The 24,078-nt window shown below is 34.6% G+C and overlaps 2 protein-coding genes across 5 annotated transcripts in view; both read left to right on the top strand.

The window, feature by feature from the left end:
- The first annotated feature begins 2,998 nt into the window (after nucleotides 1-2,998).
- LOC133874012 (AUGMIN subunit 1) overlaps nucleotides 2,999-24,078 on the top strand; it is a 34,163-nt gene continuing 13,083 nt past the window's right edge. Inside the window, exons 1-6 of one of the 3 annotated variants that reach the window (XM_062311839.1) lie at nucleotides 3,012-3,494; nucleotides 3,822-3,954; nucleotides 4,038-4,172; nucleotides 4,333-4,456; nucleotides 6,012-6,149; nucleotides 6,246-6,578. In XM_062311839.1, the coding sequence (XP_062167823.1) occupies nucleotides 3,254-3,494; nucleotides 3,822-3,954; nucleotides 4,038-4,172; nucleotides 4,333-4,456; nucleotides 6,012-6,149; nucleotides 6,246-6,353 (879 nt within the window). In that variant the 5' untranslated portion in view covers nucleotides 3,012-3,253 and the 3' untranslated portion in view covers nucleotides 6,354-6,578. Of the gene's footprint in view, nucleotides 3,495-3,821; nucleotides 3,955-4,037; nucleotides 4,173-4,332; nucleotides 4,457-6,011; nucleotides 6,150-6,245; nucleotides 6,579-24,078 lie in introns of those variants that run through there. The other 2 variants (XM_062311837.1, XM_062311840.1) reach the window with 2 other exon arrangements.
- LOC133873934 (hydroxycinnamoyl-CoA:piscidic acid hydroxycinnamoyltransferase-like) lies at nucleotides 16,125-17,914 on the top strand. Of its 2 annotated transcripts, none has more exons than XM_062311738.1 (2): nucleotides 16,125-17,555; nucleotides 17,694-17,914. In XM_062311738.1, exon 1 carries the CDS (start codon nucleotides 16,179-16,181, stop codon nucleotides 17,538-17,540), a length of 1,362 nt encoding a protein of 453 aa, XP_062167722.1. In that variant the 5' UTR covers nucleotides 16,125-16,178; the 3' UTR covers nucleotides 17,541-17,555; nucleotides 17,694-17,914. The 2 variants fall into 2 exon arrangements, with proteins under 2 accessions (XP_062167722.1, XP_062167723.1); XM_062311739.1 differs by having other exon boundaries at nucleotides 17,697-17,914.

Consider the following 24,078-nt stretch of genomic DNA (forward strand, 5'->3'; position numbering starts at 1 on the left):
ACTCCTTTAGCCCAACAAGGCTAAGAAGAAGAAACAAAAACTGGGAGGGAGGCACCGGCTGGAGAGACCAACGGTGAAGAAGAGGCTTTTCTTCTTAGAGAGAGAAACTCTGGATTTTGTAGAGAGAGAGAACTTGTTGCATCCCGTTTTCTATTTAGTTGATGCTCTGACTTGAATTGAATCAAAATTCTTAAAATATCAAATATGTATATTTCTTAAAAAACTTCAAAATGGGTGGATGTTCTGTTAGGATAGGGGACATTTTTTATTTATTTATTTTTAATTTTGGGTTTGAAGAAAAATAAAAATATGAGTTTTTTATTTGGAATCCCATTCAGTTTTTTCATGGGTCTATTTTGGTCTATTCCGTATGCCAAACGTGTTCTAAAGATCATTCTCCTTCAAAAGTGGGCCTCTCTTCTAAATATTTGATGATTATGTGATTTCTTCTTTTGCCAAATTCTCTCTCCTACGCTTCATTTTCGTAGCTTTAAGGAAAGTAATAGAGGGCCATTCTGCGATGCCCTCATTTATTATTATTATTATTTTGGATGAATCAAACCTTTTATAAACCAAACACGTCCAAGTACAAATCACTCCAGTAAACTGGATGCACTCCCATCAACAGGGATACAACACAACACCTGAAAACAACTCAACTAAGACAAAACAACACTCAAAACAGGAAAACAACACCCACAACTACAGCTTCCAAATCTGAACAAGTCTAATAGAAGTAGGAGTCTGCTTGAATTTCCTCTTGTACATGATTCTACTCCTTACTTCCAACTTAATATTAGCTGCAAAAGCTTCTTTCTGTCCGGGGGGTGTTACCATGGCAAAAGTCATTCCTCAATCTCCAAATATGGTACACAGCAGCAGCCAAACAGAGTTTACAAAACAAAACTTGCAAACTTCGCCCTTTCAACTTGCAAAACCAGTCCACAACATCATCCCATTCAACACATGGATTGGGAATCCCATTCTGTGATGCCCTTTTAGTTTGTTGTGCTTCATGTATCCAAGTTTAACATGGAAAATGACCTGATCTGGGTCATGGTCTTGCTCCAACAAGTTGTTCTAGTTTAAAGCAGCGTCAAATTACTAGTGCATTCACGAGTTATTTATCATTATTGGATAGTAGGACTGTAAATTGACAGAGTTGTTTATGAACAGGTTGAGTTTAGTTTGTATAAGCTTTACTTGAGTTTGAGTTTGGTTTGTTTAATAAATGACTTAAGCTTGAATAGAAAAAGGTAAGATTCAGGTATTGGCAAAAAACCTTTGTTCTCTCTCCAACCTCTGATAAATCCTTTGAGCCAAACACGTGTTGCGGTTGTTTTTCCACTTTTGTATTTCTAGGCTTTGTTTTTTTTTTGCATCTTCTTTGTTTCTTCTGTAACTGTGTTTGGGTCCTCTGGACTCTTCACACAATTTTAACCACCTTTTTTGGTGGCTCAGATTTCTGGCATCAGTGCCAAAATTCAATAAGCTCGCGTCATCACACATTGCATCCGCATACTTTCGTTCTTACTTCTTAGGTATTTCTTGTTGAGGTGCCTAATCCTAGTTTGTTGTAATTTTTATTTCTGTTATCTGTAGTTATTTTTCATGTATATACAAAAAAACAAAAAATAAAAAAATTATTGCTCAAATATTAAACAAGCCTAACTTGGATAAATTTGGCTTGGTTTGGTGTAATACAAACCCGACTCGGTTCGTATATATATATTTAGATAAGATATGTTAATATATTTATACCTATATAGTATTATATACATACACTAAAATATTATTTAATAACAAAATACTAAGATAATACGTCACTAAAATATGTTGGATAGAATTTTCCTCCAAGTTGGATTGGAGAATCCAGTTTATAAAATTGCCATATGTTTTTTAAGAATGTGAAAAATAAATGCTTTTTTTTAATAACATTAACAAAGTCCAAAGAAATTTTATTAAGAAAGTCATATGCTATTAAAAAGAAAAAAAAGAAAGAAGTGTTTTCTATATATGTTAAGGGAAACATATCAATTTTATAAACTTGGTTGGATAAAATTCTTCTAATTCAATTTTAAAAAAAAAAAACTCTTACCAAAAAAATTGAGAAGAAAAGTAAGTCCAAATATGTTAGTGTATGCTATACTGACATAATATATATATATATATATATATATATATATATATATATATATATATATGAAAAAAAATATAAAAAAGCCCTATAAATTATCAATCGATTTTAGAATAATTCCTTGAATTTTTTTTTTTTTGAAATGCATAATTCCATGAATTTTCAAGTGTGTTAAATTGATTTATCAAACTACGAAAGTGTGCCAAAGAGATCACTTTCGTAGTTATATTCCTATAATACCCTTACCACATGTCATATTTTTATTAAAAAATAAAAAATTAAATTAAATTTAAAAATAGAGAAAAAAAAATTTAAAAAAACAAAAATAAAAATCAGAAGGAGTGGCTCCTTTGGAAGAGGCCATCCCCATTTCGACCAACAGGGGTGACTAGCCAACCCCAGGCCAAAAGTGCCACCCCCAAGTTGGTTCGGCCACTTATAGATTGGTCATGGGTAGCTCAGCCGCTCCCATTGGCCAAAATGGGAGCCACTCCTTCTGATTATTTTTTTTTTAATTTTTTTTTTATATATATATTTCTTGATTTTTAAATTTATTTATTTTTTTTAAAAAAATCAATTTTATTATTTGTTTAATAAAAAATATGACATATGACAAGAATATTATAAGAATATCATAAAAAACGTAACTTTTTTGGCACATTATGGTAGTTTGATGAATTACTTTACTACACTTGAAAATTCAATAGGATATTCTAAAATCGACTGTTAATTTATGTTTTTGGGTGACAAAATGTCGTATCTCTTTATCATTATTCTTTATTATAAAAAAAAAAAAAAAAAAATCATATCTCAATGATAAATGACCATCTTCTTATCCTCGGTTAAAACGGAGCCGATATGAAATTTTTGAACTCCGGAAAGTTATAAACCCGGTAAGAGTAGAGTAGAAGAAAAGTTTCAAACTGAGTTGCGTTCAGATCATATACACCAAACTCGAAAGTGGACTGACTACGACCAACCGAGTCGACTCAACCGGCACCTCCACTACCTCCAACAGAGAAAGGTACTCTTCTCTTCTCTCTTAGGATTTTTAAATTGATTTGAAAAATATTAGGGAAAAAAAAAGAAAACAAAGAAAAAGAAAAGCGAGAAAAGATGAGCGATCCTTCGGTGAGTGAATCGAAGAGTGGTTCCGATGCGTCACGGATTTCGGAAGTTCAGAAATGGCTGGCCGCCCGATTCGGCGATGCCGGCAAAGAGGTCCCCGATTTCGAGTACACCCCGAGAAGCGTCGCGTATTTGCACAATGTCCTCACCATCTCCGAAGCCAAGGAAAAATCGGCCGACATTCTCGCCAAGGATTTCCGCCGAAAAGCCGCCGAGTACCGCTCCCAAGGTCCCACTCTTTCACTTGTGTGTGTGTCTGTTATGCGATTCTTAGGAATGATTGATGATTTGCTATATTGGGTTTCTGTTGTTTTGTTGAAATAGTGGATGAACCAAGTTTTGTTGTTAATGTACTCTAAAATCTGCTATGCAATGTTGTTACAAATTGATGTGAGTATATGTCATGGTGTGAAATGTTTGCTACATTGGTTTACGATCGTTGAGTCAAGTTAATGTTTGGCGTGATGACAATTGGATAGGCATTGTAGAAAAGTTGTAATACGGAGGGGATGTCTAGTCTGATGAAGTCTATGTCTTTGTGATGGGGTTGTTGTAGCTGCAAGGATTAGGGAAATATTGGAGAGTGTGGGGCTGGCACAGGACAGTTTGCCGTCAAATGTGGTTGGGTCGGCGCAGGTTCTTGCGAATGTGGCAAATTTATTGAACATAAGAGACACGGAACTAAGTAGGTGGGTTTTGTCCCCTTATCTGCTGGTTTGCTTTGGTCATTGCATTTAGATTTTGGGGACTAACGGATGAATGCATTTCTTAGCTTTCTTGTAGCCATGGGGGATATTTCCTTAAGGAAGACTGGTGTGGAGGAGAAGAGGGCTAAAGTGCAAAAGGAGTCCAAGATTCTTCTTGATTATACCCGAAAGGCAATAGCCAGACTAACCTATCTGAAAAGGTACAAATTTTAATGGAGATGGAAAATTTGGTTTACTTTTGAACACATTGCTAGTGCTGTTCTTTCATTGTTAAATTCATATGTGGTATTTAGAGAACTGTTTTCAATTTGTGAAAGTGATTTTGATTGTTTGTTTCATTATTAAAAACCATCTTGCTAGAACCCTTGCACAGCTAGAAGATGATGTACCTCCATGTGAGGCTCAAATGGAAAATTGGAAGACAAACTTGCAAGTTATGGCTGCGAAGGAGCGGCAATACTTGCAACAATGTGCCAATTACAAGGTATTTGATCCTTTGATCTCTGTATAGTCACTATCTAGGTGACATTGGGTTTCATAAATATTTTAAAAAATGTGAATGTCTTAATGGTTATTGTGCATTAACAATATGTAGAGTTTCAAGTGAAGCCTATATGGATTGTATAATATAAACAGAAACGCAACAAGTCAAAAAATAAAATAACATAAAGGACACCATTATGACTGAATTTAATTTCAATTTTCTTTTCTTTTGGTGAAACTGAATATAATTTCGTGGCAAGGGAGTGGTTAAACTAGCTTACACCATTGTGACAGACAGGCCCATTTGTTGTTGGATTGAAACTATGCTTTGGTCTCCATATGATTGTTTGGTTGATATCGTAAAACTAAATCTGTTGCATTAAAGCAGGTGGTTGGTTCTTCTGGATTCAGCCACTAATTGGGATAAATTTGCATAATATCAGACTTGTTCTCTCCTTTCTTCTCTTTTTCTCTCTCCGTCTGTCTCTGTTTCGTTTATCTGGGAAAGGTCTTGTCAGTCCTAGATTTTAGTGACTCACTTCTAAATTTGCATAATATGATGAAAAGCTGGGAACTTTGTCGATTATCACTTCTAAATTTGATAAGTCTACTTTACTTATCAAAAAAATTTATTCATCTTTCTACTTGAATAGACTTGCGGTTGGGTGTAGAGAGCATAGCTACATAAGAAATTAGGGTAAAAAGTGAGTTACTAAAACAGAGTTCCTTTTTAAGCTTATCCAGCCCTCTACTGCCCTGGGCCCCTTATCCTCTTCTATGTTGATGATTCTGAAATAGCCTAGGACTGTATTCAATAATTAGGTATGATTTGTTCATATGGAGAGCCTATCGGCCTTGCTTGTTTTGCAGACATTGGGGATGCAAAAATGGGCTGCCATTGCGTTTCTCAGGCCTTCCGTTAAGAGCAATGTTTTGTTTATGACGTGCTTATTAAAAAAACAAAAAAAGAAAGGAAGTAGCTTCTGTGATATGCTGGTTACAAATTCATCAGTCCCTAGAATGGAGGCTGTGTTAGAAGTGGCTAATATTTAGAGATTGTGTGTGTGTGTCTGTGTGTTTGAGTGCTTGTATTCTGATTCCAACATTTTTCACTATACATATGATGTTGACATCCTTTGTATGTTCTTTTGGAAATGGTGTCGGTTCTCTTAGTTAGTACTTGGGTCAAATGAAGTATGTTGGCTCAGTGCAGAACCGTCAAGGAAGAAGGTTATGCGTGTGAACTCTATTGAAATATATCCATGCGGAGATGGGTGTTCGGTATATTCTTAATAGCTTTGATTTGAAGTTTGGTTTTGAAACTTCAGTGGAATGTGAATGCTAGGGTTTGGTGCCTCTATGTGAGCTCTTGGGGATGTGAAGCAAATAAGCGAATTTGGATTAAAGGCTTAAGACGAACTTTTTCATCCAGTAATTTGTTTCTTTTGAAAGAAGATTTGTTTGCATATTTAGAGGATGCTATTATCTGGTCTAATCCACATTTTTCTTATTCAAAGTTATTCTGTGTGTGACTCGTACAAAACTTTTTGGGACAGGCAGTACTCAATCGAGTGGGCTACAGCCCAGAAATTAGCCATGGGATGTTGGTTGAAATGGCTGAGCACAGGAAGGATTTAGAGAAGAAAACAAAGCCCATACTTGATACCTTGAGGAGCTACCAAGATTTGCCACCGGTAAGTCTCTTATTCAGTAACAAAGAACCATAGTCATGTGTTGGGTTTCTTTTGCAAATTGTTAATTTTTTTTTTTTTTTATTATTCTTCATTCAGGATAAAGCTTTGGCTGCTCTGGCAATCGAGGACAAAAAAAGGCAGTATGCTGCTGCAGAGAAGTATCTTGAAGATGTACTGCATTCAGCTCTTGCCACTTCGGAGTGATTCACCTTGGGATAGCTTAAATTTTCATGTAGTTGTTGCTTTGTTTCTGGACAATGGTTGACTACATATTGTTGATATGAAGATTTCTGCCGAGGATGTTGCCTTATTGGATTTACCTGCTTGTCTTTGGTCCCTAACAATGAAATATTCCTTATTATAGAAGTAGTGAAAGAGTAAAAACTCATGGAGACAAATTGTCGATATTTTAGTGAAATTTTGGAACCATTCTTGGCTTAGTAGCTTCCTACCATATTGTCCGAGTCCATGAATTATATACTAGCCTTTCAGCTAGGGTATATAGCTTGTGTTTTATTATTAATCTTTTTGGCCTGTACACATACCTCCAAGTAATCTTTGAAATTCTGAATGCTTCCTGTAGAAGGAAAGCATGTCAGCGTAACAGTGTTCTTGTCCTTTAATTCTTCCTCTTCGGATGTTAGACTAATTAAGCAAGTATGTAAAAATAATTCTATTGTTCACACTAATTTTATCGTATCATACATTATCATACCATGCACACAAAGGTTTACTTGGCATAAGTTGAATGGCCACTTAAAAAAAAATATAACTTTCTACTTCCATTTAGCTCATTCCACATAGCAAGTGTGTGTAGTGATAAAATGGGTGTGAAGTGCTATATATATATATATATATATATATATATATATATTCTAATTGAATAAGGAAATGATTACAGGCCTGATCCAAAAGAAAGAAGTGAATGATCCTAAAAATGAAAATGGGGTGGGCTCTCCATCAACAAACCCAACACAAACTAAAATAGTGCGGAAATAATTACAAAATGTAGGAAATGGTAATGAAATAATTACACGGGAGGATTCTTCTCACTCCTGATCCAAAAGAAAGAAGTGGATGATCCTAAAAATGAAAATGGGGTGGGCCTCCATCAACAAACCCAACACAAACTAAAATAGTGCAAAAATAATTACAAAATGTAGGAAATGGATCAAACAAGTGACTCGATCTTCACAAGAGGCCGTAGAAAGTGGTTACAGAAGCGAAAATGACACAGATTAAGGGGAACTTATCTAAACCCCTACTTGAAACCAGCAATAACTACCGAAAAGAGGCTGAAGTTAGATAAGCACTGTTGTAGTCCGATGTAAAGACTGCAGGAAAGAGGGTAACCAACTCAAATTCAGTCATAAAAGTCTTCGAGGTAAGATCAAGCTGTCAAAGAATAGGGAGACAACAACCCACAAAATAAACAAGCAGAGAATACAAAAAGAGCTGCTAAACACAAGAAAAATAAAATTACATGAAAAATAAATAAAAAGCGGTAAAAAAGCTCACCGAGCAGCAGCTTGAACAGAAAATAGGATGGATGGAAACCACTAAAAGAGCTTCTAGCAGTAGCACGAAGGACAAGCGACGGCGCATGAGAAGTGTAGCTTTACTCGGTATCTAATCATAATGGATATTTGGTGGCAAGTGCTCATAGATGAAAATTAAAATTATGCTCATTTGCTGCCTTCTGCCATTTTGGTTGACAATTTTTTATTTTATCATGTACACAATGCCACTATGGTCTTGGAAATTGTATACGAAAACTCCAATTGCCAAACAGCCAAAGCGAGAATTTTTTCAATTGAAATCTCCTGCAATTCTCTCAATCTCAACCGTTCATTACCAGAATGAGTACTCATGTCAACAAGAACTTGTCCATGCTTTACAAATACCATCATCGATCGTTGTGTTAATTAATAGGTTCGTAGTTATACTTGAGTTCGAAATTGCTGCATACATATGCGAACACTACTTTTGAATTGCTTCCAAATGCGATTCAGTGAGAAGTGGTAAGTTGGTTAACAGTTTTTAGAGTAATTTTATAAGGAGGATTAGAGTCTTCACGTGTCCTCTCAAATGTTACGTGGTTTTTAAAATCATCATTGAATTCGAGATAATCATTATTGTATTTTGATCCAATGATAATTTTAAAGATACATGACATTTGGAAAGACAATGAAGACTCTAATCCTTTTTATAGCATTAATGATCCAGTTTTTATAGGAGAATTGATGTAGGCGGGATTGCTGAGAAGGGTCTTAAACTGAGGAGACGAATGGCTAACGACAACGTTTGGCTAAAAAATGTTGGGTTAAATCTGAGCCCTTGATTTCTTTAACAGTGAATGTACAGTAGTAAAAACTACCCCACATAAGCTGAATCCTGCACAAGTTTCATTTGTTAGAGTATATTTGATTATCCTATATTATGAGATTTGATTGTAATCAAATTTGATAGTAATGATTTGATTATTATACTTATTTAATTTATCTCAATTCTTCTATAAATAAAAGTCTCTTGTATTGTAATATCGTCAATTGAATAAGAGCAAAATATAGTATTTAGGGCTTTAATATGCGGACATAAGTTATAGAGTGAACTACGTTTTTTTTTTTTTTTTTTTTTTTTTAATGTCTATTTTAGTAAATCACATGCAGACTGATTGATAGTAAAACTTTCATTGAATTTCAACGAGGCAAAGCTATAATCAACATGTCACAGTGGCTGCACAAAAGAAAAAGAGGCAGCAAATATTAGAGCACTGATACCGAGCCCTTTAAATTTGATTTTTCTCTAAAATTTTAGCAAAACATACAAAAATTACCGTTTAAAAAATTCTATATCAAAAGTTAAATTTAACACATTTATCAGAATCTCTATTTAAATCTAAAAAATCAAAAAGTAAATGTTAAAGTTTATTAATATTATTTTTTGCATTGAATGTTTTAAAAAGTTTGACTTTACTTGAATTTAATGCATTAAATACTTTTAGTAGTTAACTTTATTAATAAAAAATAGTATTTATTTAAAGTATAGAAACATTTAGAGAGTTTGTTATTTAATTGCTTCATTTTTAGTGACTAGCTAAATCAATAAAAGTATATTTTTAGAGTTAATTTTTTTTTTTTTTTTAAAAAAGAAGATAAATTAAAGAGCTCATTGTGAATGCTCTTAGAGCAGCACTAGGAGCAACTTCTCTTAAACTTTTCATCAATTTAGAGAACTAAACCACTTTTAATTTGTTTCCCTATTTAAATGTACTCAACAATAGATTCTCTTACCATTTCCCTATACCATTTAAATATTATGTAATTAAATGTTAAGAGAAAAAGAGAAAAAAGATAAACTATTTAAAAATTGTTTTAAATAAATACTAAAGGAATGTGAGAGGAAAGATAAAGTTTTTTTATATTAAAATAATGCTAAGGGAATCATTTCTGTTTTCCTAGATGTAGGATACAACTTTTGGTTCTCTTGATATTTTTTAGTTTAGGGAACGACAAAAAAATCTAATTCAAATAATTTTTTTAGGAGTTTTCCTTACATGTAGAGAAGTAAATGAGATTTAGAAAAATGCTGCTATTGCTCTTATATTATAAGGCAAAACATCGACAATAAAACATGAAAGCGCATGAAGGCAAACAAAGATGGTGGGCCATTTCTGGTCAAGTCATCTCATGGTAAGGTTTACAACACCGATGGATCCCACCACCTCCCAGTGTCGGTCACACTTGGTCTTTAGTTAAAAGGCAATGAGAAATGCTACACTTTTTAAAAAATTCTTTGTCAAATTTGCTCTCTAAATGATGTGTCACAATATTATGTAATTTATTATTTTGAGAAATGTGTCACCATCTCATAGGATTGTGACACATCATTTGAAGAGCAAATTTGAGAGATAAATTTTAGGAAGTGTAACATTTTTGTTGGTTTATTTTAATTGGCTATATTATGGTTGACAAAAACGCTTCCATATTAGGGACTTCCATAACAGGGACACTGTAATTCCAGAAGAATTATTACAGAATATTAATTCTAATAGGGAAAGAGCTGAACAAGGAAGTATCTGCACAGAATATCCCTAAGAAGGCAATTTCCTGTTGAAGGAAATATTTTCGGAAACTTATACAGCTTAGAAAGTCGGTTTTCCCTATAGTCCGTTCGGATGCCTAGCTCAGAAACTCAGAGTCCTATTAAGGTCTGAACGGTTCAGCGAACGCGAGCCGCGGAGAGCATCCGTCTTCAAAAAGTTCGGATGGCTCAGTAGACGTGAGCCACAGAGAGCACCCATTTGCAAGAAGGTTTGGACGTTGATGCGATGACTGCGGATAGTGGAGGTACTTTATGCAACCATCCAAATGCTAGGGTTGCAAGTCTGGACGCGCTTCGATCAGTATTTACTCAAAGTTTTAGTTGTAGGTCCGAACGCCAGAAGCCAAGTCCAGACGCCACCTATGCAAATTCGAGTTTGAGTAGAATTAGAATTTCTAAAGTCTATTTAAAGAGGTTCATATGCTGTGTAATTTTAAGGATTCCATAAAAGAATTCTCATTGTGCTAAGAGATGGTGTGTATGTAGAAATTATTAGTTATACTCTTAACTCTTTTAGAGTTTTATTTGGTGTTCTATTGTTCAACCGTTTGAAGTCTAACTTAGAGAGCAGCTCTAAGTTAAAGAGATTTATTGAAGAACTATTTAGACATGAGGTCTAGTTGATAGACGTTCACGTATAGGTATGTGTCAGAGTTTAATGTACGACTACTACAAAAGGGTTTGTGAGCACTACTATCTTATAACTAACTTTTTCTTTTGGATAATGAATTTTCTAGGTTTGATCAACTGTCCGAAGTAATTTTTTTCTTTGGTACAAAATTTTTTCACTTCATAATTAAAATATTTGTCTATATTGCTTTTCCGCATTGACAAGGTAATGATTAAAAGTAGTGACTAATTGGCATCACAACGTGGGATCGACGTGTAAAGGCACATTGGAAAGTGACAATCTTTTTGCTAAGTATTATTTTAGTACAGAAATCAGCTTAACTGGATGGATGATGGGTGATCGTTAATTATGTTTTTGAAGGCGAAGTGACATAACTGCAGGAATTAGGATGTACTTAAAGTGAAAAACTACTTGTAAAATATTGGTGATGCACTTGGCTTTATTTGGGATTAGAGGATCAATTAATTCACATACCTTTCTTGGTGCTGCTTAGGATTACAAACAGTTTATGGATAACTTTTCTTAATTAATTCACTATTCAATCAACCCTACTATTTCCTTTGTAGTGCCCAGTCTCAGGATCGAGAAAATAATTAAACTCTTTTCTTCATTTTCTCTGCCTCATGTCCTACAACAAAATGATAATTACACTCGATCTAGACTTTATTAAATTAAAAAAAGAACTTTTTTTTACTCATACTTGCAAATAATCCTTCACAACAAGAATATTTTCTGACCAAAAAAGAGTGAACATCGCATGGCTAGATGAAATGCTTTTTAAATAGAAAAAAAAAAAAAGAAGAAAAAAACTACAGCATAATGATAAAAATTTAATTTAATCTTTTTCTTTTTTCTTTTTCCTTAAAAAACTTAGAATTATATTTAAACCAATAAAAAAACTACAACACATTAATTAAGTTTCCTCACGTTAATTTGATGTTCATGAGAGAAAAGAGAAGAAAATTATTGTCAAACCCTAGCTACTTCTCTTCTTGAAACTAAGCTTAAAATAATCATCAACAAAGAGCTCATTAAGCAATCTTCTTCCTATTCCATCGATACGCCACGCCTTTTTTCTTTTTCTTTTTTTTTTTTCTCTTTTTTTTTTTCTCTTTTTTTTTTAAAGAAAAATTATTATTCAAAGGGGTAAGAGCCTAAGAGGATTATAAAGGGGAATATTTTCCCCTTCTTAACCATAGCGAGGAGATGATGGGAGTCGTTGGGAATGCTTCTAAAGGGGGATAAAGGGGAGTATTTTCCCTTTCCGTTCATGTGAGACTGACTGTATTTGCTGATTTTGTATTTTTGTAACTGATGTAACGGCGTCACGTAAATATATGTTAATTTGTAATTAAGGTGATAAGTGCGATGTGAATTGTCATGTTATATCATAAGGGTTGTAATTAAAAAAAAAAAAAAAATTAGAAAAATGATGTTAATAAGGGGTGGAGCTAGCTAGCCCCCCAAGCCCGAAAGTTTTCAAAAAAAAAAAAAAAAATTTACCTCCAAATTTTTAATTTTTAATTTTTTAAATTTTGCCCCCTATTATTATTATTATTATTTTCAATTTTACTTCCAAAATCTCAAATGCCGGCTCTGCCCTCATGTTAATATATCTACGTGGCTGCATTTGTATCATGGAAATACTATCTTGTGTGGAAGAAAGAAGAAATATATGCGGCATTTTTGTGTGGGAAAGGCAGAAAAGGGAGTCATTTTCAAAAACTTCGTCCAAGGCATTGAAACGACGAAAATCTACCACGTCGCTAGCTGCATGGCTTGTGGCCTGGGGATTTTATTAAGAAGTTGCAATTTTGATAGGATCGGAGAGAAAATAATAATTAATAAAAAATTGAATTTTGAAGAAGATCGAGCTGGTGGGTACCGTGGGTGGGTGTAGAATTAAGTTAAGTACAGCTAGGTGGGTGCCCATGAGAGGGAAAATGTTTGCCAGGGCAAGTACGTACCCACCGGGATATAGACCAATCGTTGGCCGGAAGCTAATAAAAAAGAATATTTAATTTTAGAAAGTGGGGTACGGTCTTTGTAATACGAATATTTCCATTAATTATATACCATGTATTCGAATATTTCCATTACCTTATCAGTGCGGCAATTAATAGGAATCAGTGCGATACGTCGTGCATTTATTTTGACACACACACAGAGATAGCGATCTACATTAATTTTGGAACGTTATGGTAGTTGGGAAAAATAACTACTTTGATATTTTAATTAAACTTCAAAATTTAAAAATGATATCGAACCCTACAAGTTATCAAATTTAAAAATTTAATTTGGCAAGCCAAAAATTATTTACGTGTTGTTTATTTCATACGTCAAAAATTAATTAATTAATAATATTAATTATGTGTTTAAAAAAAAAATATTAGGTAACAAAATTTAATTGGTATATCCTATATAGTGTATAATTATATCATTAATTGTAGTTTGGGGGATTTTTTTTTTTTTTTGTTCTCTCTCTCTCTCTCTCTCTCTCTCTCTATATATATATATATAATGATTATTTTAATTAGTTATTTTATAAATTGAATTTTTAGGGCTTTAAATGTAGTCATATATTTTGGTTTAAGTACTAATATATAATTAATATACTTGCAATTATTTATAGTGTAAGCATATTATATAATATAGTATACATTAACTATAAGTAACCATGTGTTATTATATAAATGTAGCATAAGTATAACAGAATAAATATATGGGTTAAATATATTTTAGCCCCCAAAGTACCACCCTTTCTCTGGATGACCTCCCAAACTACCAATGTTTAGATTCTGGCCCCTCAAACTATTACTTTCTGATTTTTTGGCCACATCTGTCTATTTATTCCGTCAATTCTAATAAAAATTAGTCAAAAATTCGAAAATACTCATTCTCTTAACCGTGGAAATTTCAAAGTGTAGGAGGGGTATTTTCGAAATTCTGTTTAGAATTAATGGCATAGATGGACGGATGGGGCCAAAAAATCAGAAAGTGGTAGTTTGGGGGGCCAGAATCTAAGCATTGGTAGTTTGAGGGGCCATCCAGAGAAAGGGTGGTAGTTTGGGGAGCTAAAATATATTTATTCCTAAATATATAATAAGTAAGCATGCACATTATATAGTATAGTATATACTACAAGCAACCACATGTTATATAATATGTATATAGTTATATAAGGTAACTAGTTAATATGTGAGTACTAGTATATATATTATTATACAATAGTAATAATATAACAATGTATGATGTGTCATATATTATGTTTATGTAAATGTTTATGTAGTTATATACTAACTATTAAAAATGTTAGTTAATATAGTTATATACTAACTATTCAAATTTCAATATGTTAGTATTTTGACTAACTAGTTAATAGTATAATTAATATACACTAATATATATATATATTGAAATTAAATTGTTTAGTGACGTGTCAATTTATCACACGTCAATAAAGGTGCCAAAATGACACGTCAACAAAATTTTGACGTGCCAATTTGACACGTCGACAAATTTTTGACGTGCCAATTTGACACGTCAATAAGTTTTGACGTTCCAAATTGATACGTCAAAACACTTGTCTAGTTTGGCGTGCCGCAAGGGACATTTCACCTGTCCCGCTCGTCACCTTTCCATTACTCTTTTCGATCACTCTCTCTCACGTACTCTACTCTCTCTCTCTCTCTCTCCGGCCAGCTTGCTCCCTTGTTGGTGTCGCTCCCGCCACCACTACCACCAGCACTCCTCCGCATTCCTGCCACCACAGTATTTCCATCTAGCTAGGTAAGAAATTTAAATTGCTATGTTAGCAATATTTGACTTTTAACTATATTCATGTTTTTGAATAATGTATATATTCTTGTGCATGCATATAGTACATAAAATGCATGCATGCATGTTGTAAGCACCCGAACGCCAGTCAGTGTAACATCTTGTTTGATAGTGTAGCAAACGCAAACCACAAAGACTTGATATTCGCACAGCCGTCTGGACGACTTAGAGCACTTGACCCACAGAGAGCACATGTCTGCACAAGTGTCAGGACGCAAATGCTGTAGCTGTGAACGGTGGAGATGTTCTACACAATTGTCCGGACGCTAGGGCAAATCGTCTGGACGCGCATTAGCAACTTATGAAAAATTGCTACTTACCGTCCGGACGCCGCTTAGGAAAATCCGAGTTTGTGTCAAATTAGGTTTTTTAGAACTTACTTAAAGGGGCTCCTAGGCTGTTATATTGTAAGAATTCTGTATTGAATTCCAGTGTACTAAGAGAGGGTGTTTATGCAGATATTGTTAGATGTGCTAGCTCTCTTAGAGTATTATGTGTGATTTGATCAACTATTGAAGTCAAGCTTAGGGAGGAGCCTTAAGCTAAATGAGTCCATTAAAGAATCCTTCATACATGCGGTCTAGTTGGGAGGCACTCACGTATAGGTACATATTAGAGCTCAAGGTACAACTACTGCATCAGGGGTATGTGAGTACGATTGCTTCATAACTAGCTTTTTCTTCTGAATAGTGAATTTTCTGGGTTTGATTGCCCCAGAGTGATTTTTCTTTTTGGTACAAAAAGTTTTCACTTCATCACCAAAATATATGTGCTCTTTACATTCCGCATTTTATATTTTGGATGATTAGTTGATCACATACACACTAGTAGGAGTCTTATTTTTTTCAATGTCAATTTTAAATATAGCTTGTATGAAATTTCTTACAAACCGATACATTTGTAAGAAATTTCTGTCAATAGCAATCAGTGTGACGTAGCACATACCATCAACTGGGACCCAAGGGTTGTGCATTATTTGAGAGGCACAGATGGTACAGTCATGCATTTATTTTCACCCACAGATTGTGATCTACAATAATTTTGGCACGTTATGATAGTTGGGAAAAATAACTACTTTGATACTTTAACCTTCAAATTTTAAAAATGACACTAGAACCCTACAAGTTATCAAATTGTGACAGTTTGAACCCTGCAAGTACGTACTCCTCACTTAGCATCGCTTTTTGGAAAAAACATTAACAAACAAATTCAAATACAAATTACTTAAAAACTTTTTTCGCCTTTATGTCACGTAAAAACACTTTTTTATGATAAAAAAAAAAAAAAAAAAAAAACACCGTCTAAAAAATTTACTCACACGAACCCTAGGTAGTACTCTCTATCCTCTTGCAACTCTATATATATATCCTTATCTTTAGAGCTGAATATAAGAAACAACAACCACATGCACGCAGGTTAAAAGCATAGAAATCCATATACTGAAGTCTGAACCAAAAATGATAACCTTCAAGTCTACTTCCCTAATCGTTCCAAGCGAAGCAACCCCAAATGGCCTATTACCGTTATCGGAGATCGACCAAGCGATGCAGTGGACTCATGCGCCTCTCATCATCATTTACAAACCCAACAACAACAAAACCATACCATTTTCAATTGAGAAAATGAAATATTCTTTAAGCCGTGCATTGGTTCACTACTACCCACTAGCTGGCCGGCTACACTGGATCGAAGGAGGCCGACTAGAGCTTCATTGCAACGCCATGGGAGTGCAACTGTCGGAAGCTTACTCTGAAGCAGAACTGGATGAATTTGGTGATTTTACACCCAACGGGTTAATCCAACATCTTTTCCCCAGAATTGATTATACTACTACTTCAATTGAGGAGCAGCCCTTGTTTCTGGTGCAAGTAACAAGATTTCCTTGTGGTGGCCTTTGTGTTGGAACAGCCATATCACACATTATGGCTGATGGACGGGCTGCAATGAACTTCACCAACGCATGGGCTAAGTTGGCTCGTGGAGAGGAACTGGGGTGCGATGAGATGCCATTTCACGATCGAACCATGTTGCGATCACGTCAAGCACCGCCTGTGCGTCCACTTTCTGATCATATAGCGTTTACAAAACCACCACTCTTAATAGGTTGCTCCGACACTAAAGCAGAACAAAAGAAGGAAACTAGTGCTGCCTTATTGAAAGTCACCAAAGAGCAAGTTGAGGAACTACAGAAGAAAGCCAATCAAAACATGGTAATGCCGGCAAGACCCTATACTAGATACGAAGCTGTCGCCGGCCACATCTGGAGGTGTGCATGCAAGGTACGTGCAGGCGATAACTGTCAACCAACAAGAGCTCTCCTCGTAGCTGACATCCGCAATCGGATCAAACCACCTCTACCTCAAGGATACTTCGGGAATGCAATCTTCGATGCGCTGACATCGACATGTCTTTATGCTGACCTCTTGTCCAAGCCATTGAGTTATGCTTCTGGGAAACTGAGGGAAGCAATCGAGGCAGTTACAGATGAGTACATAACATCCGCTCTTGATTTTATAGCAAGTCAAAAAGATGTTGGTCCTCTGAGGAAAAACTTCCACATCAGGGGATACACAGAAGCACCCTTCTTAGGGAACCCCAATGTTTATATGGGCAGCTGGATCAGTTTGCCATTGTATAATGTAGATTTTGGATGGGGAAAGCCTGTATACGTGGGTCCAGGTATCTTGCATTCTGATGGCAAGATGTTTATCATGCGAGATCCTGCAGATGAAGGATCTCTCGTCATAGCATTGTGTTTGCAAACACAATGCATGGATTCTTTTAAAGAGTTCTTCTACAAGGATATATATGATCTATAAGAAGCCATCTGCCAGGTAAGCAGTGATCATAAGGATGGATCTTTGGTGGTTAATTGGTTTATATATATATATATATATATATATATATATATATATGTTGATTTTTATTTTTATTTTTTAATTTAATTTAATTTAGTTCATCTTTCGATGCAGAAGACATCAAGGCTCCGTAATAAGTAATTCACGTGGATGGATGCATGGGACTATGGGAGTAGAAAAGTTTGAACTTGCATGGAGGCAGCAACCAAATTATATATGCTTTGTTTCTTTGTTAGTTTAAGCTGGTTTATGATTTCTTTTACGAGTTTTAGTTGGTTTATGGTATTTTAAGGAATTATTGTTCTAGTAATCGAATGTCTTTATTTATAATAATTAAGAACTCTTATTCCTTAATGATTGTAAGTCTTTATTTAATTTGTATTAATATATATAGTAATATTAAGATTTAGATCTGAAGCCTATATATATATATATATATATATATATATATAGGCATGATATGATATGGACTTGTTTTTCTTGTCATTGGTTGAATAAAATTTCTTTTAAGAGTTATGACAAAATGTGTCAGGTTGGTTTGGTAAATTTTTTTATAATTGTTTTTGGTTTTAGTTTTTCAAATGAGTATTTAAAAAAAAAAAAAATTGAAAAATGAAAATTGTTTAGATGGAGCCACATTTGAAGAAAAGTTTTATATGTGTGATACATATTTGTGCGGTAAAATTTTGAAAAACAAAAACTATTAGGTGTTTTTGAAAAGCTAAAAGAACAAAAAAAAAAAAAAAAAGCGAAAAAAAGGTTGCTAGAGTTGGTCCACGGGTTGTGGTTGCTTGGCGGTAGGGGTGGGCATAGGACGGGGCGGATTTCCTACCTGCAACCCTGTGGATTGAGAAATTCTCACCCGTGAACCGCATAAAATAGGGTGAATCCGTGTGGGCGGGTACGTGTGGGGATGCAGGGTGGGGGGTGCAGGGCGAACGGGGCGGGGCGGGTTTTTTTGAAAACCAAATTTCCAACAAATAGAGAATCTACTTAAGAAAGGAGAGATGAAGATTGGTGCAAGGGGAGAGGAGAAAAATGAAGAAAAAAGTCTAGAAGAGAAGAGGTGTGCGGCGCTAGGAGAAAAAAATGGAAAAAATGAAGAGGTGTGCTGCGCTAGGGACCTAAGTTATTTGCTCTTACATGGGGGCTGCAATGAAGATTGGTGCAAGGAGAGAGAAAATAAAAATGAAGAGAAGAGTCAAGAAGAGAATAGGTGTGCGGCGCTAGGAGAAAAAATGAAAAGAATGAAGAGGTGTGCGATGTGGCGCTAGGGTTTGGGTTTTTTTTTTTTTTTCCTTCCTGCAGGGCGGGGTGAGGCAAGTCCCCGGGGTTTTTTTAAAACCCCAACCCGCCCATCATAAGTATACATATTTCAACCCGTACCCGTAAAAAAAAAAACACTGAAAACCAGCTTGGACGGGGCGGGGCGGGTCCGCGAGTTTTTGCACAGTCCTACTTGGTGGTAGCCACCACTGATTTTGTTGACATCACAAGGGCTAAGAGACGGTTCTAGGTGCCACCGTAGGAGTTGCCAAGTGGTTTTGATGACCAACATCATGAAACCGGTAGACAGATCAACGACAATTGCCACCACTTTTCTTTTTTCTTTTTTTTAAATGTAACAAGCCGGTAGATGATCATTATTACATTTTAATTTAATGGTGATTTTAAAGCCACAAGACATTTGGGATGATAATGAAGACTCTAGTCCTCCTTATAGCATTACTCCATTTTTTATAGGAGATTTGATGTAGGTGGGATTGGAGAGAAGGGTTTTAAACTGAGGAGATGAATGGCTAACGACAACATTTGGCTAAAAAATGTTGGGTTAAATCTGAACCCTTGATTTCTTTAACAACAAATGTGCGGTAGTTTTTACTACAGGACATAAACTAAATCCTGCACAAGTTTCCTTTGTTAGAGTATATTTGATTATCCTATATTATAAGATTTGATAGTAATCAGATTTAATGGTAACGATTTGATTATCATATTTATTTTTCTCAATTCTTCTATAAATAAAAGGCTCTTGTATTGTAATATCGTCAATTGAATAAGAGCAAAATGTAATCTTTAGGGCTTTAATCTGTGGACGTAAGTTATAGATCGAACCACGTAAAATTTTTTTATGTCTATTTTAGTAAATCACATGTAGACTGATTGATAGTAAAACTTTCCTTGAATTTCAACAAGGCAAAGCTCTCATCATCATGACACAGTGGCTGCACAAAAGAAAAAGAGGCAGCAAATATTAGAGCACTAATAATGAGCTTTTTAAATTTGATTTTTCTTTAAATTTTTAACAAAAAACACAAAAACTACCATTTAACAAATTCTCTATCAAAAATAAAATTTAACATCTATTAGAATCTCTATTTAAATCTAAAGAGCCAAAAAGTGAATGTTCAACTTTTTAATATTATTTTTTGCATTGAATGTTTCAAAAGGTCTGGCTTGACTTGAATTTAATGCATTGAATGATTTTAGAGCACTCACAATAAACTCTTCATATTTAATGTTTCTCTACATTTTTAACAAAAACCACAAAAATGTTTAAATAACGTACTCTTTAGCAAATGTTAAACTTAACATTTGTCAAATTTTCTCTTTAGATTTAAAGAGCCAATGTAACGCCCAAGAAAATGATCATTTAAAATTATATTGCAACCATATATATATATATATATATATATATATATATATATATATATATATATTAAATAGTATGTATTAAGCAATATATTAGAAATAAAAATAGCTAGTCTAAGGATTGCGCTCGATCCACAGAATGTGGCGCTTGATCGTAGTTGCTCTCAATCCACAGAATATGGCGCTCGATCGCAATTGCGTTCGATCCACAGAATGTGGCGCTCAAGCGACATAGAATTGCAGAGAACAGGACAGCCGTTAAAACTCACGATTTGCTGATATTTTCACATATAATCATTATCCACTTGATATTTCTTCTCCAATTACATTCCCAGTTTGTTTAATTCCAGCTCTTAACTATTGTGGAGGCAAAAACCAACTAATTAAATAGAATCAAGAACAAACTAAGTTAAAGGATTAGTTTCCTTTAAGTTAGAGTTCAACTACTAGTTTCTTGGAGATGAAAGATATTAGCATAATAATCATTACCCATATGATTTTTATCATTCTCTGATGACTCAGTACCCAGGTGCAGCTTCCCCAACTGTTGATCAGTTTTAGCCCGAGCAATCCTAGCCCTTCAAGCTTCTATAAATGTAAGTTGCCTCTCACATTCATTTCACTCTTCTTTGTAAAACAGAAAGCTCTCTTCTCCTTTCCTTCTCTTTCTCTCGGCCAGCAGCAGTGGTTTCTTCTTAAAATAGCAGCAACTCTCTTCCTCTCTTCCTCTCTTCTTCTCTATCTCGGCCAGCTCAAGGAGAAATAGAAAACTCACTTTGTTTCCCACTCGGCTGCACCTATGGCTGGCAAAACGGGTACCCGACACGACCCATGGAGACACGCGACCTGTTTAAGCTAGATCCAAACACGACTTGTTTATTTTAAGGGGTCGAGGCTCCAGACACGACACGACACAGCAATTTCACGGGTCATCCGACACAACCCGTGAAACCCGTTTAGCATAATGGGTTGTATCGGGTCGACACGACTCGTTTAGAATTCTAAGACTCAAATGAACTGCAACTTCATCATTCATGGCAAAAAAAGAAAGAAAATTTCTAGTCCACTGGACTACCATTTTTGCAGGGGAACAGGGTTGTAAATGAATTGAGTCGAGCTGAGTTCGAGCTTTTTTGGACTTGCTCGATTTTTTTTATGAGGTTCGGGCTCAACTCGAACTCGTTACCTATTTCTTAAATGAACGAGCTAGCTTGAGCTCGAGCACTTTTTTTTTCCTTTGTTTCTGAAACCCCAAACAGAGAGCAATATTGCAATAGAGAGGGAAAAAAAAAATTAGGAAACACAAAATCTTCGATGAAATGACTAAAAATGAAGTGTTCTTCACAAAAAACTATAAAATTAAAAACAAAAATATCAAATCTGCAACAACGAAAATCAATAAGAAAATATTTCCCTTATAAAAGAAAAAAGAAAAAAAATTGAATAGGGTTATATAGATCGGCCATTGGAGACAGGAGGGCTTCAGCTAGCTCCGGCCTCTTCTTTCTTGATCTCTGCTGAAAATCCATCACCGAAAACCCATACTCTTCTCTTCTTCTAATTAATTTCTGCGTCTCTCTCACGGATTAGCTCTCTCTCTCTCTCTCTCTCTCTCAGATCCGTTCTCTCTCACTCAATCTGGTGTGTGCGCGACGGAAGAACGTAGAAAGAGACAAGAAAAGGAAAAAAGAAAAGAGAAATAAAAGGAAAAGGGAAGAGGCGTTAGGTTAAATGGTTAAGGGAATAAGGGGAGAAAATATCTCCCAAAACAATCCACAGCCACACACGTGGCTGTGGATAAGACCAAGCCATGGTCTTAGACTCTTATGTTATTATTAGCCTCACTCTTTTTTAAATTGCAATTGTACCCCCATTTTATTTTATATCACTACAATTTTATATCCCATTCCCATTTCTTTTTTTCTTTTTTTTCTTTTTTTAAAAAAAGTTAATCGTGTCTTGCGGGTTACCCGCGGGTGACCCGCTAAACCGAGTTAAACGGGTCATAAACGGGTTGACCTGTTTATGACCTAAACCCGTTTAAGGTAGACCCAAACTCGCTAATTTCGTGTCGTGTTCATGTCGGGTTGTGTCAAAATTGACAGCCATAGCTACACTATTCTTTTAAACAAAAAAAAAAAAAAAGCAAACTCTCTCTCACACTCACTGTGTCTCTTGGCCAGAAGCTTGTTTTGAGCTTTAATCTTTTCAAAAATATCCCAATATCATTTTGGAGATATTTGGTAAGTCTCCAAAAACTTTAGTTTTAGTTTTGTAATTTTAAAGCTATTGGGTTATTTAAAGGTTTGAATATATATGCTTAAAGTGTATTTTTAAAGTGGTGTATTTATTTACCAAAATACGTCGTTATGATGCCTAAATTATTTTGGGGTATTTTATAAAAGTGCCGTTACGCTGCCCAAAATTATAAAATGTTTTTAACCATTAGTTACACTAATGCAGTTATTCTGCCCAAATTTCACAAAATGATAAAAATAATTATTTATATTTATGCCGTTATGCTGTCCGTCTATTTTTAAAATATCATACCCATTATTTATATTAATAGGGTTACTATGTCCATTTTTATACAAAAAGTATTACACTTTTAGCATACTAATGCTGTTATAATGCATGTTTTACTTTATAAGTATTTTAGGCATTAACTAGATAAATGCCTTAATAATGCCCATGTGAAAATATGTGGATGTGCAACTTATCTATTTTTATATACTGTCATAATATCCAAGCAATATTAGGAAGCTATGTTAAATTGTTTAGAAGTCAGAAGTAATGAAAGTGTTAATATAGGTTTTTAGCGACTTGTACTAATTAATTATCACATGTACAAAAATATACTATAATGATCACTTATGTGGATATTCTCTGAAAGCAGAAAATGGAATAAGTATAAATTACTTATTGAGCATGATACTGATTTCCATAACATAATGATTGCAGATTTGTTTAATTGTATACATGTGAATGGAACTTTCATATTTTGCTATTGTGACTAATAAACATATTAATAATAAAGTTGGAAAGTCGTTGCTGCCAATGGCCTGGGTAAGTCATTGTTGCCTGTGCCAAAAACAATAATAAGTAAAAGTTGGAAAGTCGATGCTACTAATGGATCAAGTAAGTCGTTGCCTGTGCCAAAAACAATAAAAGTTGGTAAGTCGTTGCTGCTAACGTACAAAGTAAGTCGTGGCTACTAGTACTGATAAAACATGGTGAGGGGGTTATGACTCCAGTAAATTTGCATATAAAATTGTCATCACATCATTGCATTATGTGCTTCTAAATAAATCAGTAACTATTATATTATTGAAACAGTTGACTCACTCAATTACAGTAGGGATTGTGGTGATATCCACTATCACATAGATGATTATGCAGGTCTGAAGGAAGGAGATCAGATTGGCTAGGACTCATACGTTGATCTTGATATCTATGGATTACTTTTGATAGCTTTAATATTTGAAGCTAACATTTGTGTAGCCAGTTATATTTATTTGTAATTAATTGTGTTACAACCATTGTTGTATGTAACATGTTTAGAAAGACGTTTGTATTTCGGTAGGTTTTTATGTATGTGCATGTGCCGTTTGTGGCACTTGTTTTGATGTATTTAGAGTATTTATTTCGTGTAAAAGAAAACTATGTGTCTAATTAATATATTGAGGTAATTCAGCCGGCTCTTATGTGTTGTGTTATCAATTCCTAAGTCTTTAGAAAAAAAAAAAAAAATTCGTTACGAGAGTTCATCTCTGATGTAGTAATGTCACGTGCAAATCGAAAGTTTTTGCTTACAAATTTGCTGGTTCAAATTTGGGGCGTTACAGGC

The sequence above is a fragment of the Alnus glutinosa genome, chromosome 7, assembly GCF_958979055.1.
Source record: "Alnus glutinosa chromosome 7, dhAlnGlut1.1, whole genome shotgun sequence".
Taxonomy (NCBI): Eukaryota; Viridiplantae; Streptophyta; class Magnoliopsida; order Fagales; family Betulaceae; genus Alnus; species Alnus glutinosa.